This window comes from Paroedura picta, chromosome 10 (genome assembly GCF_049243985.1).
Source record: "Paroedura picta isolate Pp20150507F chromosome 10, Ppicta_v3.0, whole genome shotgun sequence".
NCBI lineage: Eukaryota > Metazoa > Chordata > Lepidosauria > Squamata > Gekkonidae > Paroedura > Paroedura picta.
In genome coordinates, this window is record NC_135378.1 from 62,844,758 (window position 1) to 62,864,177 (window position 19,420).

General features: G+C 42.7%; 1 protein-coding gene across 4 annotated transcripts in view; it reads left to right on the forward strand.

The window, feature by feature from the left end:
• The first annotated feature begins 990 nt into the window (after positions 1 to 990).
• Positions 991 to 19,420, forward strand: part of PRDM5 (PR/SET domain 5) — a 97,915-nt gene continuing 79,485 nt past the window's right edge. For 2 of the 4 annotated variants that reach the window (XM_077300424.1, XM_077300425.1), the window contains exons 1-3: positions 993 to 1,276; positions 3,117 to 3,200; positions 18,874 to 18,996. In XM_077300424.1, coding sequence (XP_077156539.1) covers positions 1,184 to 1,276; positions 3,117 to 3,200; positions 18,874 to 18,996 — 300 coding nt within the window. In that variant the 5' untranslated portion in view covers positions 993 to 1,183. Of the gene's footprint in view, positions 1,277 to 3,116; positions 3,201 to 10,840; positions 10,894 to 18,873; positions 18,997 to 19,420 lie in introns of all 4 variants that reach the window. The other 2 variants (XM_077300427.1, XM_077300426.1) reach the window with 2 other exon arrangements.

Consider the following 19,420-nt stretch of genomic DNA (forward strand, 5'->3'; position numbering starts at 1 on the left):
ATGCTGGTTTTTCAGTGCATCACGAGGAAATTAATAAAATGCTCTAAGTCTGCTGATGAATCTTTCTGTCTTCTAGGTTAACCACTAAAATGCACAATTTAAGGCCAGCTTGCAAGCCAGTGAAGTAGCCAGAGTAGGTAAGAGAGTGGCTAGCATTCAGCATCTCTCTGTGGTTTGAACCACTACACCAAGCTGCCTCTTATACTACCCACCGGGACTGTCATTTCACCACAGGGTTTGTCATTGCGGTCCCAGGAAACGTCTGTTCCCAGGGTCATAATTAATTCCACACTGGGGGCTGTCATTCTAGCCCTAGAAGACTCCTGCCACTTCCAGGGGCTGTGATTCCACCCTGTGGTTGTCACCCTCACCCCAGGCGGGCCTGTCCTTTCAAGTCCGGAGCAGTCCAGTTGGAACCCGAGACATTCATGAAAAATCCGTCCCGCATTTTAATGGCAAACTTATTTTGCGCTGCAGCGTAGGTCGCAGGAGCCCAGGCTAGTCAACTGGCATTCACGGCTCCCCTTATATCCAGCGGGCCGTCAAGCCCTTGAAGAGATAATTGCATCCAACCACATAAAGAGCGGTGCTGGACACAATATGGGGGTGCAAAAGCGGCATAAACTTGTAAACATTCCCAACTCCTAGTTGGCCCCATCGCCATCATCGCCCCCACCTCGGCTGTGCCTCCAGGGCAGCGCGACAGAGACCCTTCTCGGGCTCCAAACACTCCCGCGAGCGGCCGAGGGGGGCCCGTGCAGCGCTCCCCCCAGCGGGATCAAAGACTACTCGGCCGGCCCCCGAGCGGCGCAAGGCCGGAATTGTGCGAGGCGCCCGGCGCAAGGAGGGACCCTTCCCGCGGCGGGACAGAACGGGCCTTCCCTCGCTCGCTCGCTGGCTCGCCGGGGCGAAACTTCCAGCCAATGGGAGCGCCGCTTTCCCTTCCCTTCCCTTCCCTTCCCTTGCCGAAGCCCCTGCCCGGCAGCCCCTGTGGAGGCTCCGCCCTTTCTTCGCGGACCCCGCCGCCCGCGCTCGGCTCCTTTTCCGTGCCCCTCCCCGCGGCTCCCGCTCCTGCCCTGTGCAATGAAGGCGCTGCGCGCTCCTTGGGCCGGGGAGCAGGAGCAGCAAAAGGCGACACCCCCTCCCCTCCCCTCCCCCGGCCCCGGCCCAAAGTTAGCGCACCATGCTGGGCATGTACGTGCCGGACAGGTTTGCCCTGAAGTCCTCTAACGCCCAAGAAGGGATGGGGCTCTTTACCGCCCGGAGAGTCAAGAAGGTGGGTGATGCGTGTGGCCGCCCCCTCGACGGAGGGCTGTCTTGGCGACGGGAGGGGCGCGGGGCGAAAGCCCGCCGGGCAGCGCTTTGCTCGGCCGCTCCGCATTCGGACCCCCGAGTGCGGGGAAGGGGGGCTACAGCCTGCCACGTAGCACCGCGCTCGGGGCTGGCTGGCGAGTTCAAGTTCGCCCCCCCCTTTCCCGGCTCTTTCGCTCTACTTCCGTCTCCTGCGAGGTGACGGGTGGAAACGACCCCCCAAACACACACACACACACACACAAGCAGAAATTCCTGTCCTGGGCACCCCCTCCCCGCCGCCGTTGTTGGGAGAGCCGGGGTGGGGGAGCAATAAGTTTTTTGAAAGGGCTCCACAAGTGATTGCCCACCCAAAAAAGGTTTGTGTCCATCGTGCAAAGACGGGACAATCCCAAGTGTGATCTGCGCGGTCCAGATCCCGGGCTTTCTACCGCAGTGGGGGAGGAACCGCAAATGCTCAAAAACACACACACACACACAAATCCCTTTCTTTTTGTGCAAAGCGTCTGAGATTGGAGAAAAATTATGCCCTTTTGGAGGGGAAACGAAAGGCATATACAAATAATTGGGATGGTAGGTCAAGGTTCTTTGTTTTGGTTAGCAAAGTTAGCCAGGTGCCTCCCAAATTCCAGCATTCCTTCGGCTCCACTTTCACACCTAGAGGGTACATACCTGTATTACCCTTGTGTACCTGTAGTTTGCAGGCAGCATGTGAGAGCACTAACATTTATATACATCCTGTATACCTCCCCAGTCTCCCCAGTTGGAACCCAAAAGGGCGAAAATCCTTCTCTCTGTGTTATCTTTACAACAGCCCTGTGTGGTGGGTTATGCTATGAGTGTATGACTAATCCAAGGTCACCCACAAAACTGTCATGGCAGCATGGGCATTGTAACCTAGTTCAACAATAACAGCTACACTTCCTTGGCTCACAATAAAATCTTGTGGAGGTTTACTCAAGAGTAAGTACCACTGAAATCATTGGCACAGTCTCCCTGATAAGGCACAGTCTCCCTGATAATTGGCACAGTCTCCCTGATAAGTGTGTCTACGTGTGCACTGTAAATGTGTTTTTGACAGTACGTGTGATCATAAAGTTCTGAATGGAAGGATACTTGGGCTATGTTTGGATTTCAGAGCCTAGGATGGCCTGGATTTAGGACCAACAAATGGCTATTGTTTTTAAAAAGTTGGGCCAGAGTTCCCTGACTTGTGTTTGCTACAGCCACAGAATACAAGTGGAGCAACAAAACTGGGGAAATAACCCCCCCCCAAAAAAAAACTTTTGGGAAGACAGCTTGGGCAAGTGTTTCCCCCACCAATGGCACCATGCTATTCCTCATAACTGCTAAGTGACTGTGAAGGACATGAGATGGGGGGAATCCATACCCAGCTGTTTAATCTGGCCCCAGCACATCTTCCTTCCTTCCTTCCTTCCTTCCTTCCTTCCTTCCTTCCTTCCTTCCTTCCTTCCTTCCTTCCTTCCTTCCTTCCTTCCTTCCTTCCTTCCTTCCTTCCTTCCTTCCTTCCTCCCTCCCTCTCTCCCTCCCTCCCTCCCTTCTCCAGTTCTGATCTGTCTTCTGATCCTGATGGTCTTAGTGGATTTAGAGGGGTATAATTTTGCTTAGGATGGCACTGTACACTGTTCATTTTATCTAGTAGTAGAAGTGGTAGTAGTAATATGGCCATGCTATTAAAAAGTATTGACTAAAAAACTTTAATAGAGATGGGTGAATTGTCAGACAATTCCTGAGGAAAAAAAGAAAGGCACCCATAATGGTTTGCTTGTGTTCTCTTGATTTAGGGTGAAAAATTTGGACCATTTGCAGGAGAGAAGCGAATGCCTCAGGACCTGGATGAAAACATAGACTGCAGGCTGATGTGGGAGGTGAGAACTATCGGACTGGGCCCTGCCCTGGGGGCCGCAGGGATTCAGTGGGTTTGCTTTCGAATGCCTTTTATTTGGGGGTTCTGACTAGCTGTTCCTCTGGACATGGAGCAGCGGTTGCTCTGTATTACTATTCCACATACTGCCCTGATGAACACAATGGCCTTTTCCGCAGTTACTGCAGATGCATTTCCGCCGCCTTGACTTCTGGATTCCAAACTTGATGTTGTTCCTGGCATTCTACATTTGTGGTTTTCTCCGGCACCATCCAGGAATCCGTTTGCAGCTTGCATTTTAACACTTCTGTTGCGAGCATCAGAGTTCATGGCTCCCGCCTCGCCTCCCTTCCATTTAAAAAACAAAAATCTGAGCATGCACAATAAAGTAATGGCCTCCATATACTGTGTGGCTCATCCCCCCTCCTCAAGAGCAATGCAAATTCAAAGACACCTTGGGGAAAATGGTGCCAATTGCCCCCCCCCCCATATAGTACACATTTTTTTTAATACCTCAGTTGTTACCTTAGGATGCTCCTATAAAGTAACACAAAGGCAGCTTTTTTTTTGTATGGAAACCAGGGGAGGCTGCTGGATGAAATTAACAAAATTCCTAGCCTGGCTGCATGAAATTGACCATGGCTCCTTCCCTGAGTGAAATTTACAAAAAGTGTTCTATTGAAGTTCAGTCTTGCTGGAAGGGAAGATGGAGAGACAGTGTGTGTATGTTGGGCTTGTCCTACTTTGGAACTGTGTTTTAACCCAATCCAGTTCAAAATTTTAAAAAAGGAAGGAGTGGAAGAGAGTGGGCAGAGACACGGCATTGGTCAGATCTCAAATGTCCTCATTTTGAAATGAGAAACAGTGGAGGAAGCCTATGTGACTTTTGAGTTTTTACTTTATCTTACTGCAAATTCCCTCCCAGGGTGTGTGTGTGTGAAAATCACGATTTCTCAGGATTCACAAAACATTCCTGATGAATCTCGAAATTTTAATGTGAAAATAATGAAATTCCGTGGAGATTTAGGAGTGCTGCCACAAAGTTGTTACTAACTGCAGAAACCCTTAATGTGATGTGATGTTGTCACACTCTTGCCCCTGTGCAACAGATCCGGGGCAACATAGAGCTAACGACATTATGTAAAACACTAGATTTTCAACTAGATTTTATGAGGAAGAATGTGGGAAGAGATATAGCGTGTGGCAGCAGTTTTGTGTATCTTGGATCCTAAGAAGGGTGCTAGAGTTCCTTCCAAGACTGGTGCACAGCAAATGCAACACTTACTATGGTTAAGTGAAAAAGACTGGGCCATAGGCTTGTTTGCCCTCTTCCTGCCTTTCCTTTTCCCGGGGAATCCCTGCTCCCTTCTGATTCCTTGCCAATACCAACCAAATTTAATTGGGACAAACCTCAGCATTTTGGAGGGTGGAGGAGCAAAACAAATGGACTTTAACTTATGGCTCAGAGGGTGGGAGTATTACGTTTGCACCGTACAGAACAAATTCATGCATAGATCAATGTACTTCCAGGCAACCCACCAGTGTGCTATCCCAGAAGCCTATCCTAACTACTGACAGCTTAGATCAGAGACGGAATAGTCCTACACATTCTGTTTTCTAGCCCAAAAGTACTGGGTCATGATAGTTGTGTACTCCTGGTCCTTTCTGGTAGAAAAGACTCATGAATACTGTGACAAAAATGCAGCTCAGCATATGGCTGGATGAAGGCCTGGGCCTGCATCTTGATGTTGCCACTCTGCCTGACTTCCTCCCTCCTGCATGATTTACTGTTGTGGGATGTGGGATAATATTAGTCAGTTTTTAAAAATAAGGAATGAGATTCCAGTTTTATCAAACTTATCTTTGGTGGGTGGGACAGCGCCCTCTATTTCTGGACCCAAATAATATGGAAGGGGTAGGGAATTAAGACACACAACTTTCACTTTTTTTAACAATAAGAAATTGAACAATTATGTCGTTGTTCTTTCGATACATTATTGTGAAGCAGACTTTTTCATAGAGAGAGTTGTACTTCTTCATCTCCCCTCTTGAATGCAGCTGCTCAGTTCTTGTAGAACCTGGGCTAGGAAGGGTTCTTTCCAATGAAGGCTCTTCCCCACTAGGCACCAGAGTTTGGATTTTTTCCTCCCTGGATTTCTTTCCCTCTCCCCCCCCCCCCTCTTACCCTGCCTTCTTTGCAGTATACTGACTATGCCTAGCATTTCCCTTTATGGGCTGGGATCTGCATTAAAAAACCCCCTTTTGATTTATTCTTATTTTCTTTCTTTTTCCTGGGTTCCGTCATCTACTAAACAATATGGCTCTTGGCAGGTTTTATTTAGGGTGGAAAAAGATGAAGTAATTTGTTTGTGTTGTTCTTACTGCCTGGCAGATATGCAGGGCAAGGATTTATTTAGTAAGTGGATTGTTCTGAAAGGGCACTGTTTATTTCACCCCTTTCTTGGTCTATGATACACACTGCCTGCCTGGCCATTGAACGGTTGCAGTCTGAAGCTAGATCATTCCTGAAGGAAAAAATCACTGATCCTTTGACTTCTTCCTTCTGGAATGTTCTAGCTTCAGACTGCAACCGTTCAATGGCCAGGCAGGCAGTGTGTATCATAGACCAAGAAAGGGGTCAAATAAAAGGCTTGCCTACACTGCCTATTCTTGTTGCCAGCCTGGGAAACAAGTATGAAAAAAGCCTGGATGTGTGGGCCAACTGTTTCTTTGGCAGCCAGAAGAGCAATCTTTGAACTGGCCAGTCTTAGAAGAAAAATGACATAATTTAGATGGGATGTATCTGCTTCTCATTCTTCAAGTGCAATGTGATCTCTTTTAGTGCTTTGCTTTCTTTAGTATAGCACACTGACCAATAAAATAACACATGATAGTCTGTTCTGTGTGTGTTGAAGACCAAGTTGTTAAGTGTTGTATCACAGCAGCTAACATGTTTGTCATTCAGCTGAAATGTAGGTAATTACTTTTTCTGCCACAGTGGAAAATTCCTGCAATTTCTGCTCACTGTTACATAAATGAGTGCAGGCCTCAGAATTTGTTACACTGAAAATCTCAGCAATCATTTTCAAGCAAAACCTGATGTAGGCCAGCTTGGTGTAGTGGTTAAGAGTGGTCATTTCTAATCTGGATAGTTGGGTTTGCTTTTCTACTCCTCCACATGCAGCCAGCTGGGAGACCTTGGGCTAGTCACAGTCCTGTTAGACCTGTTCTCAGAGCAATTCTGTCAGAGCTGTCTCAGCCTCATGAGAGACCTCACATGGTGTCTGTTACGGGGAGGGGAAGGGAAGGTGATTGTAAGTTGCTCTTTCGGGTAGTGAAAAGAAGGTTATAAAAACTAACTCTCCTTAGTAAAATCTAAGAAAGTGGGAAGAGATGGCTGCATCGGTTTTCTGTCAATTGGGTGTGGTATGAGAACACTTAGAAGCCCTTTGTTCCTTCTTGGGACAAAGCAGACTAAATGATGCAAAATAAGATACTATATATAAACAATCTTAAATTTGACAGCTCGTCATCCCAGGACACATAATTTAGTACCAGATACAGAATATTTATTTTTGTACAACAATTATGTTCACAATTATGGTACTCACTCACTCACTCACTCACTCACTCACTCACTCACTCACTCACTCACTCACTCACTCACTCACTCACTCACTCACTCACTATTTAAAGACTGTATGTGTGTTTATCAGACAATGAAAACAGAAGTTATCAGAATAAATTAACACACAAGGCATTATATCAACCTAAATTTTCATAGCAGAGGGGAGGAACATGTACAGCGATTCTTTGGTCAATCCCTGCCAAATAAATGTTAAGAGTCAGTTCTCAGAAAAAAAGATTTTTTTAAATCAACCAAAACAGATTCCAGTAAATCCAGGCATGTTTTAATATGAAATTTACAATGAACGAATAGTTAGTGATTCAATCAAGTTATCAGAGCAGGGATAAAATCTAGTTAGCTGGAATATTTACTTAAAGTCACTCAAAGTCACTTACAATATGAAATTTAGAGCAGTATTCATATTTAAAGCAGTAAATTTAATAACAAACAATTATCTAGCAATAAAACCAGCAATAATCACTAAAGTCTCCACTGGATTTTAAAAATAGCAATGAAGATTAAAGAACTCAACAGCTCTAAAGCCACATGAGAACAAACTATAATTTAAAACCTGGCATGAAAGTAGCCTCATTATTTGGAGAGTTTAGAAGGTCTATTTTTACCAGTCTCCATAAGATCATCAGTTAGATGGGCAACTCATTCTTGAGAGTGAATGAGTTCCAGATCTTAAGGACTCCAGTAATTTCGCCTCCTATGGAGTTTCCATGTGAGGAAGGCCTGCCTTCAAAGATCTCAAGTCATGTTATTCTGTTGCATCAAAATCATACAAGAGTCTTGTGGCATCATCATAAAGACTAACAGATTTATTGTGGTATAAATTTCCATGGACTAAAATCAACTTCATCAGTGGTGCTTACAGAAGGTGAAATATGTTAATGTTGCAGGAAAAAGGGCAGGCTGTTGATTTAGAAGATAAAGGACTCTTACAAATGATTTAATTATTTAGTTTAAAATTTCGCTGGCGGTTGCCAGTTTCACTTGCACTCTCTGAAAACCAACTATTAAAGAAAATTTTAGATGTCTCTCCTACGGTTTCATAAATTTTCAGACCTTATAGAGATTCCTACATACCAGATTTTATGACTTCCTGAATGGTTGAACCCAAGTGGTTTATGTTTAGAAACACTGGTCTGAATACTAGTAGGCGCTTATAAATCGTGCTTTGAAGTGGCCTTGAGTGAGAAGATTGGTGCCAGGAATATCTAAGGCAGGGGGAGTCAAACTGCGGCCCTCCAGATGTCCATGGACTACAATTTCCATGAGCCCCTGCCAGCAAATGCTGGCAGGGGCTCATGGGAATTGTAGTCCATGGACATCTGGAGGGCCGCAGTTTGACTACCCCTGATCTAAGGTAAGCAGGTATCTGAATAGACAGTCCTTCCAGACACCAGGAAGGACACCAACCTCTGTATATGTGTGTGAAAATCATAGAACATATCAAATGCCCTGTTTTAGTTACTTTTAAAATCATAAGTCCAGATATTTTCAAAACCGGTTAATGTAGCCAACTTCTTGTGGTGCAGAAATGCAAGCTCCCATCTCTGTCTCACCCCCTTGTCCTTTATAAATACAGTAATATTTGTATTACTCTTCTCTGTTAAAAAAAGGAGCGAAAGATTAAGCAAATAAAGTTTGTGCATCTTGAGTACCATGGAATTCTTCCATGCACTGTGTGAGAATAAAGTCATGTTATTCTCCGACAACACATAACACGGCTGGGGGCCCCCTCAAAATCAAGGTGAAGAAATGTTCTCATTTAAGATTTAGCTATCTTTTGTCTCTATCTATGATTTCTATCTGCTCTGCATAGAAACGCTTTGGGAAATAGTCTGCCCCCCCAAAAAAGAGTATTTTATATGCCTAAAGAAAAATCTTCTGTCTTGGTTCTGAGTCTTTTTGGCATATATGGCTACCAGTTTCAGTTATCTTTGAGGATGTTGATTATTGTCCCATCTAGAAGTAAATCAGAAAACTGCTTTATAGGAAATAAAACATCAGGGTAAGGAGTAAGTGAGACCCCTTTCTCTTGACATTCTGCCTCTGGCATTTGGAAATTTTGATTTGGAAGACCATTTAGATACCGTAGCCTTTCTGTATGTGCAGATACCCTAATTGTCTGTGGAAAGCTTTTTCGCATGCTTGTTTTAAATGTGCAGATTACCCAGAAATAAGCCTTACCAGTAAGATTTTTTTTTGCCCATGCTGTACTAAAGCTATGACCTTAAATGCCCTTGGACCTTCAAGGCCCTCTGGATTTCTGTAGGGTTTGGGTGAAGTTCAGTATGTTTGGGACTACAGCCCATATCCCATGGCTATGTGGTCTCATATAACAAAGCAATTGCTTCAGTTCTGATGAAAATAACATTCTTGGAGAGCTTCATGAAGATACCCTGCAGTGTGGCTTGGTGTTTTTCTTCGGTCTTTGTAAAAACAGCTCTTCTGTGTTCTGGGCATGCCAGTATTTGTTGTGCCCGTGATACTGTTGTGAATATTTCTTTTTGAAGAAATTCAGGCAGTGATGATACTTCCTTCGCTAGTTGTCAGATTCCTGAGGCCTGAAACAAATAGCAGCATCCTTGGATTCAGTTGCCAGATCAAGGAATACAGCACAAGGCAGGGCATGGAAACATTTGGGCTGCACACCATAACCACTTGCTCTGAAACAGTCTTCAGTGAAGCTCCTTCAACAGAATGTGACTGGATAAAACCACTCCAAACACTGTCTGTCTGTCTGTCTGTCTGTCTGTCTGTCTGTCTGTCTGTCTGTCTATATACAATAAAATCGAAGTTGTAAAAGGTTGACTCATAACCTACCTGATAGGCCATCCATCCTACTAACAGCCAATCAGGAAAGCTGTCCTGCCCTTGGCCGCCTCCCCTCCCCCAACTTATTCTATCTGGAAAAAGATCCAACTCGCTCTACTGGCCTACCTCCAGAAGGTAAGCTGGTTGAAAAGTGGGGGGCTGCCCTGACCAGGGTAGCGCTGGCATGTGGTATTTGCGGGATCTCTCAGGACCACCCCAGTGCATGGCGGCCCTTGGAGCAGCTTGTGCACGTGGCGTGCCACCAGCCCAGTCTGGGCAATGCATGGTGTTTGTGGGGTCTCCAAGGGAGCAGCCTCTAGCACCCATTGTATTCCTGGATACAACAGGCTTTATTGTTAGTTAATTAATATTTGCCACTGCCTACACTGTTCTGTGCAGGGTTAGAGATCTCAAAATTATAAACAGCCATTTGTCTCCTTTTACAAGGGCATCTTACTATGTATTGGTAGTATCTGGATAAGCAATCTAAGGTAATGTGAGGCTGAAATGAGTTTTTACTGAGAAACACAGACAGAATTCCCAGCATCATTGCTAAAACCTTTTATCACAATCCCAAAAGACCCAGTGACACTGGTGATTAAGGAAAACAGAAAATATTATATTTTGTGCTAGACTACTTAGGTGCAAAGTAGCAACAAACCTGGTTGGGATGTTGGGTGCAGTGAGAAGGGCAACAGATGTGAATCGGAAAATGAGGCCACTACTTTATTGACTACAGATTCCTTCAGTCTTGGCATGTTGTTATTATGGAATGGCAGATGGTACTGACAGCCTAGCTGCTGAAAGCAAACACCTCAATCCACCTGTGGGAACAAAACTTGTTTACAGCAAGAAACAACAGAGTCTGTTATTCTTGTCTGCAACAAACCTCCTGGGGTGTGTGATCAGTATGTCAGTCTTGGGGATGGATGCTGTGTGCCTTGGCCCAGGAGACCTTTAAGAGTCTCTTTCACGGAGTCCATTCTTGCTTTAACTTAACTATGTTCCCATAACAGTGCCCTCTCAATCCAGTTGTGCCAGTATTAATGGTTTATTAAAGCGACAATATATTTTGCTACGAAGAAGCCCAAAATCCCAGATCCCTGCATAATTCCCCTCTACATGCAGGATCTGCCAACTTGAACAGGCAGAAAGTACAATGTGTGATAACACTTACTCTTTGCCTGTAGAGTGCTGTCAAGACGCAGTTTACTTACGACAACCCCAGCAAGGAGCTTTCAAGGCAAGTGAGAAGCAGAGGTGGTTGTCATTGCATTTCTTCAGAGCTTTCTTTGGTATTCTCTGTTCCAAATACCAATCCTGCTTAGTTTCTGAGGTCTGATGAGATTGGACTCTACCATGCTAACTTCCTTCCAGATACCTCTTTTGACTGATATGGATGGATGCTTATGCAAAGAATGGCTGACATAGACATAACTGTCAACCTGTTTTACTTTGTAGCCTGTTGGTTGGAAACCCATAATGTAGAGTTGTTCGTACTCCTAGTCTACTTCACATTAGTAAAGGAGGCATAAACTGAATGCTGAGGAGATTCAGTATAATTTCAGTCTTAGCTGAGAAGAGTTTATTGACAGTATGAATTCAGCCCTGACTGAGAGCAGTTTAACACAGTTTAAGTACTGGGGAGGTTGGCACGGAAGACTGGGTTGTTAGGCAAAGACTCCCATTTGGGCCAAGGAAACAGGATAGATCAGTGATTCTCAACCTTCCTAATGCTGCGACCCTTTAATATAGTTCCTCATGTTGTGGTGATCCCCAACCATAAAATTATGCAAGTGTTCTTTCACAGAAATTAAGATGAAATTGACCAATGGCATGACGATCCATTGTTCATGATTGTATATACAGTATTTGCTGGCGTATAAGACTACTTCCCCCCCCCTGAAAAGTGGGGGGGGTCGTCCTATACGCCGGGTGCACTTCAGTACTGTAATGTAATGTAACAAACTCTATATTTTGAGTGGAAATGTTGGGGGTCATCTTATACACCCTGTCGTCTTATACACCTGCAAATACGGTATATTGTTTTTTTTACCGGGGTTTCTCAGTTCAGTTCTGCCTCTTGTCCCACCATGCTGATCTTGCGGCAACAGTGGCAGCGCACCCACCACCCCCGGCTAAGCTGCTTGCCCTGCCACGACTTATGTGAAAAGGTTGTTCAACCCCCAAAGGGGTCCCAACCCCCAGGTTGAGAACCACTGGGATAGATCTTATATTGAGAGAAGAATATTCATACCCAATTAAAACAGGGATATAGCTCTGAAGAGTGGAGAGATACCTGGTCTGGTCCAGTTAAACGTTGCCTTGTGAAATCTTAAGAGTCAGTTCAAATTCAAGAAGAGTACTGGTGTGTTTAGGGAAGTGGTTTGAATACTGGATAGAGTATCCCAGTCTTCCAGAAATCAACAGGGTTAGTATATGCTCAAAGAAAGTATACAGGAATGTTTGGGAAACACTGGAACAAAAACTCATCATAAAGATTTTTAAGTCACTGTGAATGACTTAAGAAACTTTCATTAGTCTGCAACATATGAACTATGGTCTGTGCATCTATTGATTTTACCTCAGGTTCACATTACCTCTGAAATTTTGCCTGACATAGTCTCCTCTTTGTTTAATAAATTATTTTGTTATTTTTGAACTTCCAAAAGCCTTAAGTGCCTTTTCAGTTGTTTAAGTTAAGGGGGGGGGGGCTCTTGACCTTTCTCTCAGGTTTCTGGGCTGAGCCAACAGTAAAATATTATGCTGTGACAGGGTGGAACAACTAGAGTTCTTCAGAAAAGATCATTAGGTGACTCAATCGTGAAGGAAAAGAAAAATGGAGCGAAAATCTTGCCTCTGAGGATAAGTAGCCTGCCTCCAGTTCTGTGACCCTGTCACTTCTCAGATGGCTATCTGGTCTGTCTAGGATGGCTTCCTGCTTGGCTTATTGAAGTTGGATCTGCAATCCATGTGCTGGTGATTGGTAGAGGCAGTGCTCCCTCCGTTCTGCAGGATCTGCAATCAACTGGTTGAGATCTGCTGAAAACACTTATCGCTATCACTGGTTTCAGCTTTCCTTATCTCTAAATATGTTATACTATGGAGAAGAGTCTCATTAGATTATCTAAACTACAGGCATATTTGTATGATTGGACATTGTGGGAAACAGGATGTGGGGCTCCATTGCCTGTTGCTAACAAACAGTGGGACTTTTCTTACATCTGGGAAATATCTGATCTTACACAGAGGCATTCTTCCTACAATATCCTTAATAGCCTTCTATTAAAAACATCCTAAAATAGGACTTGAAATTTGTTCTTGTATTCTTGTTCTTTTAATAAGGCTACTTATAGGTGTAGCAAAATCTACTTCTGCAAATTTATAGTTTATTCCTCCAACAGGTGTTAGTAACACCAACTTTAATATGCTGGTGTTTGCACTTGAAATAAGTCATCCAAACTTCATAAGCTTTTCAAAGTTGGTTTTAAAGTTCTGATTTTCAACCCAATGTTTTCTATTTTTTTTTAAGAGAAGACATGTTTGATCATGTTCACTGGGATAAGTTTTGAATCAGTGTTTTCCTCAGATGAATGTGTTTGTTTATTTGGCCCTCTTCTAATTAAACATCAGTGAAGACCAGCACAAAATGTTTGTGAGCATTCCCTGGCTTGATCTTTCAAGAGAACTGGGACCATTGGGGTCATTGGTTTTCTTGTTGCTCAGATTGAATTTTGATTCATGTTCACATTCAAAGAAGCAGTCACTCTGAACTAGGAAGGAACTTTGACAGCATCGATTTGGCACCTGTTTAGAAGCCATCAGAAATATTTAATGTTCTAGGCAATGATACTGTGATATTCTATGGATATGGGGAAATCATGAGAGTCAACATGGTCTGCTGGTTAACAGTGGTGGACTCTAATATGGAGAACTGGGTTTGATTCCCCGATCATCCACATGAAGCGTGGTTAGTGGCCTTGATCAGTCACAGTTCTCTCATAATTCTCTCAGCCCCATCTGTTGTGGGAAGAAGAGAAAGCAATTGTAAACCTTAATGTAGAGAAAAGTAGGGTATGAAAACCAACTCTTCTTCCCTAGTAGAAGATTTGGGATTTTAGAGAAGATATGTATACTCTTAGAATACAGCTAATATCTGTTGACATGTACTCATTTTATAGTCCCGTAGTTCTTCACCATAATCATATCTAGTGAGTAGTGATAGAATCTATATGTTGCAAGATTTTGTATGTGCCAGGCAGTAGACTGGACACTTCTGTCAGCATGCTCTTCTGAGGCATCAGACATTATGGAATGTATATTAGCAATTCACTCATGAAGGGTACAAATTGTCTTCCATGTGTCAGTTTCTTAGAATTGAATATAAAAGCAAAAGCTCCTGGGTAAAAAGTTCCCATACTGTCCCAAAGTTAGCTTCACTGAGTACATAAAATATTTCTTGGAGAAACATCATTCTTACTTTATGGACATATCCTATTCATCTATTATTTTAAAAGAATGATCTTTGTATTGTGAAACTGTGAAAGGGTTGTCCTTAAGTCATTGCAATGGATCACATTCTTTTGGAGCAAATGGGGCTAGCTGTAGAACAGCCCAAGCAAAGTGAACATTTAGGACAATCAGCACCATACCTCTTGTGCTTTGTTTCAAAATTAAATGATATACCTACCACTGAGCATTTCCCTTTCTGTTTAATGTGAGAATGTAGTGTTCTTCACTTCTTATTCAACAGGAGTCCACCAAACGGTCTCCAAAATCTCAAACAACACACACTGAGTTTAGCAGAGGAAGCCATCTGTTTGTTATCATTTCTGAGCTGACATTTTTCTTTCCTCTCACTTGCTGCACAGTATTTAACATCATTTTGCATGTATGCTTAAGCAGCACTACATAGATTATTTCAATGCTAGATGTTTTGAGTAAATTCAACATGATTTCATTAAGGGAGTTATTGAGCGAGTGGCCTGAACCACACTTGGACACACACCAACATAGTCTTTTTTCCTCATTGCCAGTAGATGATCCTCATGCAGTGAGCATTCTATGATTCCAGATCACATTTATTTGGCCACTAGGGATGTCAGCCTCCAGGAGGGACCTGGGGATCTCCTGGAATTGCAGTTCATCTCCAGACAACAGAGTTCAGTTCCTTTGGAGAAATAGATGCTTTGGAGGGTGGACTGAATGACATTGTACTCCACTGTACCCAGGATCCATCTATAAAACTCCAGGAGTCCCCCAAATTGGATTTGGCAACCTTACCTCCCATCCCCTGCCAGTGACTAGGGAAGTCCTGGCAACCATCATGACCACCTGCATTTACAATGGAATTGGCTGATGCATATGAACCTCATCCTAAATATAGTGTTAATAAACTACTAGCCCTCAAGCATGTAAGTGGCCAACAGATAGAAATTATTGTTGCCTTAAAACTGGAAACAATCTTGGATTTTGAGTCTTGCACAATAAGTCTACTGGGCTTAAATGTGAACATGTCATGGAGGTCACACGTCATGGAGGTCACTGTCATATAGCCCTTGAAAAAGTCTGATGTGATATCTTAAAAAGGTTGGAATTATAGCTTCAGCAATACTGTACATGTTATGTTCCCTCTCTGTTTTATTCCATGAAGGCCACGATAGCTGTTATCCAACCTTTCATTTTCCAACTAGAGACTATCTGGGCTAAAATACCTGCTCATTGCTCTGGGACCATTTGATAGCCTGGGGAAAGGGACAAGCTCTTAACTTTTCACTTTAAAGACTATCTATCCACAGCAATAAGGAATATGCTGAAGTCTGTATGATAACAAGTGCAAGTATACAGAAGTTGTGCAACATACCTTTTGTTTAAAAAAGAAATCACATCAGATGATTTTTTTTAAATGTTCTTGTCTGAGTTTTTAGATTTTGCCTTGATGGCTACATTCTGAACTTGTCTTTGGGACTGTGCAAGGCAGTGATTAAAGCCGCAATTCTAAGCAGATCTAAGACTTCTGAAATGGCATTGACTACGGTGAGATTTAAGTAGCTTAACTCTGGGCAGGATTGCCTCTGTATTCGTTTATAGAGGAAGGCTCCAGTTTTCATGATTGTGTTACTTGTCTGCTTAGTTTAATGCACAGTTTTGTGTATCGCAGAGGTCCCTCCAGGCTTTCAGCCCTTTCATGTTGAAAACACAGCGTAAACTGGAGCTATTGTGGGAATGTCAGCCTGTCTGAAATGTGATCGCTTTAATTTCATCCATATTCATGCCAGAATTAACACTGGTTTTTGCTTGTGTGCCCCAAAGTAAAATATATATGAAATAAAGTTTCTGGATCTTTTTCTGTTTTTTCCCCCCTCACAGCTGATACTAATCCTATTATCTTCAGAAATGTCATATTCATACATATGTCTTTTTAGGGAAACAAATCTCTGTTTAGAGAAAGAGTAATAAATTAGAAAGACTTTTAAAATTGCTTTCTGAACCTCAGAAGCAGCAATTTCTTTTAACGGTATGAACATGAGTGTTTTACCTTACGTTTTCTTAAACTCAGGCTACCTGTGCCAATGCAAAAATGGGCCTAGTTTTTCTGAGGGGAAAATGAAGATAAAGGAAGCCCCAGTCACATGGCAAGCTTGGCTGTAGGAAAATCAACAAAAAAGGCAAGAAGAACTGCTTCTAAAAGCACCCGGAAGAGGCAGGAAAAGAAACAGATGAAATGTCCTAGGCCAGGTGTAGTCAAACTGTGGCTCTCCAGATGCCCATGGACTACAATTCCCATGAGCCCCTGCCAGTTTGACTACCCCTGGCCTAAGCCAACACATGGAAGGCATCACAGTGATCCTATCATATGTTCAACAGACCATCACTAAATAAGTGATTCCCAGTTTCCTGGTGACATAAATGGCAACTAGGGGATTTTAAAGGTGAAATAAATTATTGCCTGAAACTGCAGTAGAATCTTACATGGAATCTTACATGCAGTAACATGATCATGGCTGTTTAAACAACATTCAGATATAACAGCTGAAACTCAAGATTTGAGCCCAGTAACACCTTAAGAAGCAACAAGATTTCCCAGATTTCCCAGATAATAGGCATACAAAAGTCAAAGCTCCCTTTGTCAGATACCCATAGTCAGAGCTTTGACTCTCAAAAGATTATACCATAGAAATCTGGTTGATCTCTAAGGTGCTGCTGGACTCAAATGTCGCCTTCTACTGCAGACCAACATGCCTACCCACCTAAAATTATTTGGAAACTTATGCAATAGGATTTTCTGTTCTTTGCAAACCATAATGATTCATGTGACTGATGGTGACCTGGAATGAAGAATTCCTTTGTTGCTAAATCACCTTTGGGTATTTATTTATTTAAAATATATTCATAGACCTGACTTTCTGCTGTGCGTCTTAAGGCCTTATGTTACAGCACTCAGAAGTCGACTGTTCATGCAAACAATATGGTGTTAGACAGAATCTGAGAAATCCTGCATTTCTCTTTCTAGTTGTTAGTTCCTATTGAGAGAAACTTGCCTCTCCCTTTGAAACCTGTGGCTTCATAGTATAAATAGTTTCCCTCTAAAAATGTACCTGTATCTGACATTACATAGATATTCATATTTAGAATTCATATTCATTAATTTAAAAATTCCTATTTTAAGAGAACTAAGTTTTGAGTCCAGTGGCATCTTTTAAGATCAACAAAATGTTATTAAAGGAATAAGTGCTTGTGTTCATGCACATTTCTTCAGATACGTTGAAATGGAAGTTACCAGTCCCTACATATAGGTAAAGGGTGCACAGCAAATTAGCAGACAGCATAATAAAGGTGTTGGACAAATGCAAGAACTACATTGGAATAACAAGCTTAGTTTATATAGTCACCATTTGTTTGGGTTTAATTCCAGGGGGAAACATAATGAAGGAAATAAATACATCCTAATTGGAGATTAATGGGCAGGTGTACCTTTCTTAATTGTGGAATGCTGAGAGTAATTAACAATTAATTATTTTCAGCATTCCACAATTAAAGGGGCCACTGGACTCAAATTGTGTTCAGTTGCTTCAGACCAACATGGCTACCCATCTGAAAGTTTTAAGGGGCAAAATTATGATTGAATGCAGTGCAAAAATGTAACTCTCTCCCCCTCAAGTATGAGGTCATAGAGATGCAAGATGAAGGTCAGGAAAAGGAAAATTTATTTGACATAATTAAATGAATGAATTTCCTTTTGAACACCCTCAAAGAGGCTTCATTTTTTTCTGCTGTTGTCATGAAAATACTGCAGTCTCATGCTGTGGAAAAGGGTACAGATGTCAGTTTTGAAAGGCTGCAGTAGAAATTGCTAATGTGCTTGCTTTTTCCTAACTGATATTTGAATTTGGTGAAAACGACAAAGGCTTTGTTTCCAAGAATTTCTTCAGATCTTTAATACATTTTGACCCGTGCTGTGCAGCCAAATACCCCTATCAATACAAAAAACCTTTTGTACAAACAATAGCGAGTGAGTAGTCTGCATGTTTTTGACAGAGTCTCTTGTTTAATAGCAGAATTCTCCCTGTTACAAACCAGGCTAATATGGCAACATGCAGGAAAACATTGGGGCTCATGCAAACTTTGATTTTGTGCTTTAGCCAAAACCAGGTATTTGGCATGCACCTTTCACCAAATGTATGTTTTGTGCATGTCTTTTCCTTGTCTTGCCGTTTACACTATGCCCATCCTGCGGTTTCTCTGGGGTTTCCTATGTAAATTTGTGAGAGGAATCCAAGAAGTTGATATGGGCTTTCTGCTTGCCTTATGTGGTCTGATGTGCCGAATGGAGGCATAGGAGCCCCAAGAATAACAAAGATCTCAGCGGGACATCCCAAATCCTTGTGCAGTTCTGTGCATTCTGCTGTATGTGGAAGAGATTATCTGGAGGTGGCTTATTTTTCTTGGGAGCAATTGTTCCACCGGCTGCCTTTTACATTTTTATTGATTTAGATAGTTATACCCTGCTTTGCTTCCTAATGGGGACATTAACAAATGAGAAGCCAGCTGGCCATGGAAGTATGTGGGTCAGGGAGGCAGAATATGGGATGTAATTTGGAAACAAGACCGATTGCTTCTCCTGCCAACAGGGTAGGATAGGTTCTCTTGTTTTTAGTATAAGATTGTGATCTTCCCTTCTTCAGAGTGTTAGTTTGTCGCTTAATGGTTCTTTCCGTTTCAGGTTCGTGGGAATAAAGGCGAGGTGCTTTATGTTCTAGATGCCAGCAACCCGAGGCATTCTAACTGGCTGCGTTTTGTGCACGAAGCGCCATCCCAGGAAAAGAAGAACCTGGCAGCCATCCAGGTGAAATGGGTCGAATTCTTATTCAGCTACTTCGCAGGATGCCCTCTTATTTGCTTCTTATCTAGGCTAGCGAATGGGTAAAAAGACGTAAACCTTGCAACTGTTTGCAAAATGTTGCAAATATTTCCAAAACAGTCCCTAAAATACTTCTTGCTTAAGAGAACCAAGTATGGTGGGAAATGGAAACTAGCCAGCTGTATTATTTATGTGTACAGATTCAAAACACTATTTAAATGCGACAGCCAAAGTATAACTAACACCTTGCCTTCACTACAACAGAGAAGATTTGAATCCGGAGCGCCAGAACATGTAATAGGCATCAGGATCATGGTGGCAGATGTTCATTGAAGCTGATCTGTCTTTCCCCTGTTCTGATTGGAGTTCTTGTCTTGTATTAAGCAAGAAGGAAATGCAAAGTCCTTAA